At 36.7% G+C, this 4,733-nt stretch overlaps 1 protein-coding gene across 1 annotated transcript in view; it reads left to right on the top strand.

Annotated features, from left to right (window-relative positions):
- Positions 1-4,733, top strand: part of PARP8 (poly (ADP-ribose) polymerase family, member 8) — a 99,304-nt gene that overhangs the window by 65,228 nt on the left and 29,343 nt on the right. The window contains exons 10-12 of the mRNA XM_012655261.1: positions 646-771; positions 1,768-1,833; positions 4,590-4,657. Of these exons, the coding sequence (XP_012510715.1) occupies positions 646-771; positions 1,768-1,833; positions 4,590-4,657 (260 nt within the window). The remainder of the gene's footprint in view (positions 1-645; positions 772-1,767; positions 1,834-4,589; positions 4,658-4,733) is intronic.

Genomic DNA, 4,733 nt, shown 5'->3' on the forward strand with positions numbered 1-4,733 from the left:
ATAGTTACATGTCTCCCTCCCTCACCTCATTTAGGTCTTTGTTAAGACATCACCATCTTTCCTAGCCACTCTAAAACAGCACCCCCTCTGCATTATTCTCTAATGTCTACTTTATTTTTATAGGATTTTATGGTACCACGAATTTTATTGAAGCGTATATTTATTTAAGTGGCTTTTTTAAAAACAGATTTTAGAACATTTTCAGCATCCATAACCATTAGTAGTCAGTCATTCCCCAGTTCTCTCCATCTTCTTCTGTCTTCTCCTCAACACACTCCAGCACCAGGCAATCACTTGGCAAGTTTCTTAACTGACTTTTAATTATATAAACTTACTAGAGCAGGGACCTGTAGGTTTTGTTTCTTGTTTGACCTAGAACAGTGAGAGCAAATGATATGTATATGTGCTCATGACAAAAAGATATTTAATATTAGAATGGGAGTAATTAGCAGCAGCACATATTTATTTTAAACTAATGGTCAGCTGGGTCAGTTTTGGTCTAAAGTCATGAATTACAGATTTGAGAGATTGGTAGCAGTCCTGGGTCTTCCTACTTAACTTTTACACTACCGCAAGAGGGAGAACAATGGCAAAGTACTAGATAAAGCATGAAGGATAGTAACTATCTTATGTGTATATTTCAAGGTCGTAGATCTGCTAGTATCCATGTGTAGGTCTGCGTTGGAATCTCCTAGAAAAGTTGTCATTTTCGAGCCATATCCTTCTGTGGTAGATCCTAATGATCCTCAGATGTTGGCCTTCAACCCCAGGGTAAGTTGTGATCCTAGCACACCAGTCACAAAGCTTGCTTTAGCAGGAATTGAGATTTTAGTATCATTAGCTCTTTCTGTCTAAGTCTCTATCTCTTCAAGCATATCTGTGGTTATTTTAATTTTATTGTATATTTTTGGAGGTTCTGACTTACATAACCTTATTTTAATTTTAAACATCATGGGTAAAGGGACAAGTTTTCCTTTTCCTTTTGTGTTTTCACTTCAGTCCTCCCTTCCCCTTTCCCTTCTCCCTCCCCAGCTGTCTGAAGGTTAGTGAAAGTTGAATTCATATCGTTAATGGACCAGCATTTCTTCAGAAAATAATTTTATAAATATTCATGAAGATTAGGCAGAATCCTTCTGAAATAACAAAATTTTCAAATTGCATAAGAACTAAAAATTGCTTTAGTTTCTATTACTTGAAATAATTTTATAGAAATAACTGTATCAAATTTCCTTAGAATAATTTTCCTTCCTAAGTGGTAACAGTACACATATTTACATCATGCTTAAAAATGAATTATCAGTTGGGTGAGTGGCACGCTGTCAGCCATACTCCTTTGGTAACAATATTCTAATCTAAAGAAAATAAAAGTAATTGTGGGACTTGAAGTGGATATTTGTATTTTAGACGGATTCTGTGCTTACTTTATTCATTGTGGCTTAGTGTTTTAGTGGCAAAACCTGAATCAGGAGCCCCATATCTCTTTGGTATTTCTAGATTTTACCGTGTAGACTGAATATGATTTTGTGTACTTACATAAGGACTAGCATTGTCTTCTTTTTTCCTTCCCTCTGACTCAAGTCATAAATCCTATGTCCTTGAGCCATTCTATTATAGTTTTCCCTTTTATTTACACAAAACAGTCATTGCTTTCAAATTGACCCCTAGGAAAAATTTACATACAGAAATAATATGTTTCTCTAGTGATGTGTAGACTTGCAAAGGCTTAGCAGTGAATATTGGTTTTTAAAATTTTTTTCTATTAAACAGAAAAAGAACTATGATCGAGTAATGAAAGCACTGGATAGCATAACTTCTATCAGAGAAATGACCCAAGTAAGTATGTCATCTTCTGGTCTTGCACCTAATATTTTTAAAATGCCTTAGTGTTCTAGCCATGTAGTGAAATGTAGTTTTTTCTGTTATATAGGGTATAATTAAAATCATTTTAAGAATTATGCTTTATTAGGATGTGTTATTAAAGTACAACAGCATATTAGCATGACTGTGCTAATGTGACTTTGGGACAGTAAGTGCGTAATTATAGTCCTGATACTGTGCTCTCAAACTCAGGCAAGAGCCTTGAGTACATATAGGTATGTCTAGATATTTTTGGACAGAGGTCAAATCTGGCACCATCTTCCTAGAATGTCAATTTTAATTGATGGTATCAATTTCAAAACATTTTAATTTTAAAATAAAAATAGAAATATTCTTTAAAATGAAAATTTTGCATAAATATTTTAGATATAACACAGAATCTCAAAACCACTTTGGAAGATACCAGACTCCCTGAGAATATGAGTATATATTTTTGGTCATTAGGGAGGCTTTGGTGGAAAAGTTTGATGAACAAGGATCAGGGTTTGTTGTGAAAATCTAACACATTGCTGGGCTGTAGTCCAGTACTTGGAAAAGCGCATGCTATTGAATTATTGAGGCCTTTCCACTGCCAAAGATTTGGAGAGAGGTTTAAAACTCATCATTGTAAGTAGATATTAATAATCCAAAATTGACAGCAACACACATTATGTGTACAGCTTACATATAGTGGTTTCAAGGGCTTGCACTACCCTAGAGACCCTTGTAGTCTTATAATGAGTATTACCCTGGATCATTTATTTTCTCTGGGTGAGGAAAAGGGGGATGAATCCTCCTGTCCTAGGGGCTACTAAGCTTCTACCCCACTCCCTCCCCACCCCCCATCCCAGCACCGTCTCCTCTATTTGAAGACAGAGTTCAAAAGTTCATTTTTATATTTCCCATTTTGATTCTTAATTCTTTTTGTCATTATTTATTCATGTGGTCAGATATTCATTCATTCAACAAAATAGTATGTGTCAGACGAATGGTAAACAAGAGATTCTTTAATTCACAAGTGCTATTATTTGCTTAAAAACCACCATCCCTTTCATTTGTATTTCTGTGCTCCTACCTTTCTGTATTACTTGAATTCTTTCTCAAACAAGCATTCATTATTTGTATAGGAAAAGAAAACAATAAAATGCATTTCCATTTCAGAGACAAAAGGACTTAATGCAATATCTAACAAAAAGTTAAGTAAACATTTTTAGTCATGAAAAAGACTTTGGTATAGGGTATTTATACTATACCCTAGACCCTGATTATTCTTGGATTTAAAAATAGCTACAGACTCTGACTCTGGTATCAGCTTTCTGCCAAAAATTGCTTCCTTTATTCTGGGTCATGCGTAAGCTATTTTAATAGGAGGCAATGTAGACGTCTGTCAGCCTAGGAAGTTAGAGGCCAAAATTGTATAACTGGCTTCTCAATGAGTGTGGCCTGTGACCTTGGGCAAGTTGCTGAATTGCTTGATGCCTCAATGTCTTCACTGCTGAGGTGGAAATAGTAACACTGCACCCTCTTACACTGGGACTTCATAAGGTTGCTGTCAGGTTTTATTGCATCAAATTCTTTAAACCTCTCTGAATAAATATACCATTATACTGTCCTATTTGCTAGAACGTACTGCCCTAGCAATAGCACTAAATTGTCAGAGAGATTGCTCTTTGTTCTATAGAATGGTTAATTATCTGGATAAATTCCATTAAATACTTGTTAAAGAAGGGTTCTTCTTATGTAAATTGTGTCCAATTTTCTACACTTAAGTCTGTACCCTCAGATATGAGCAGCATGACTAGCAGCTATCACGAGTTTTGCTTTATTATTAGCTAAAAGTTAAAAATGGCCTGTATTCCAGCACTTTGGGAGGCCGAGGTGGGAGGATTGCTTGAGGCTTGGGCTGATAGCAAAAAATTAGCCAGGCATGGTGGTGCGCGCCTGTGGTCCCAGCTACTCTGGGAGGCTGAGGCAGGAGGCTCGCTTGAGCCCAGGAGTTCGAGGTTATAGTGAGCTATAATGACACCACTATTGCACTCCAGCCTGGGCAACAGAGGGGGGCCCTGTTTCTAAAAAATAAATAAATAAAATGGTCATCGTCAAAGAGACACTTTACAGGATACTTTTTAAAGGTGGCAAGACAGATTTTTATTCAGAGAACTGCAGTAGGGAAGAGAGACTGCAGTACCAACTGAGCTCAACTCTAAGACAAAGGAGACTGAGAGTTTTAAAGGTAGAAAGAGAGGAAACAAATGGGGATATGGGGAAGTGAAAAAGCAGGGGAAGAAAGAAGGGACTAGGGGAATTATGTGTAAATGAGAAGTTACAGATGGGGGTAAGTGGAGAATTACTGAAAATGGTTTGGCCAGTTAGGCTGGTACAGTATATATTTTGTGGTTTGGCAGCATTGCATTTTCTTGAGCAGAGATTTTCTTGAGACAGGAGGTCTCGGGGGGTCACCTTTAGGGACACGACCTGTGATAAATGGAAACCAGGCTAAAGGTCAAGTATCTCAACACAGCGTTTGGGCAAGTCCTTCGTGCAGCATGGAAGTTCACAGTTCCCATCGTCTTGGGAGAAGTGACTTGGGTAATTGTTGCTGTTCCCATGTCAAGTCCACAAATTTTCAAGTTTAAGTAGATGAGGCATATCGTTCACTCTGATTTTCCTTTTGTAAAAAAGGAAAAATGAATTTTTAAGAAAAATCAAGGGTATAATGACTTTTTTTCCAGGCACCATATCTGGAAATCAAGAAGCAGATGGATAAACAGGACCCCCTTGCTCATCCCCTACTGCAATGGTATAAAATTTTAGTTTTCCTCTTAATGAAAACAGCATCTTTTTTTATTGCTTGCTTTAAGAAAGGAAAAAAAAAA

The sequence above is a fragment of the Propithecus coquereli genome, unplaced genomic scaffold, assembly GCF_000956105.1.
Source record: "Propithecus coquereli isolate 6110/MARCELLA unplaced genomic scaffold, Pcoq_1.0 Scaffold47, whole genome shotgun sequence".
Taxonomy (NCBI): domain Eukaryota; kingdom Metazoa; phylum Chordata; class Mammalia; order Primates; family Indriidae; genus Propithecus; species Propithecus coquereli.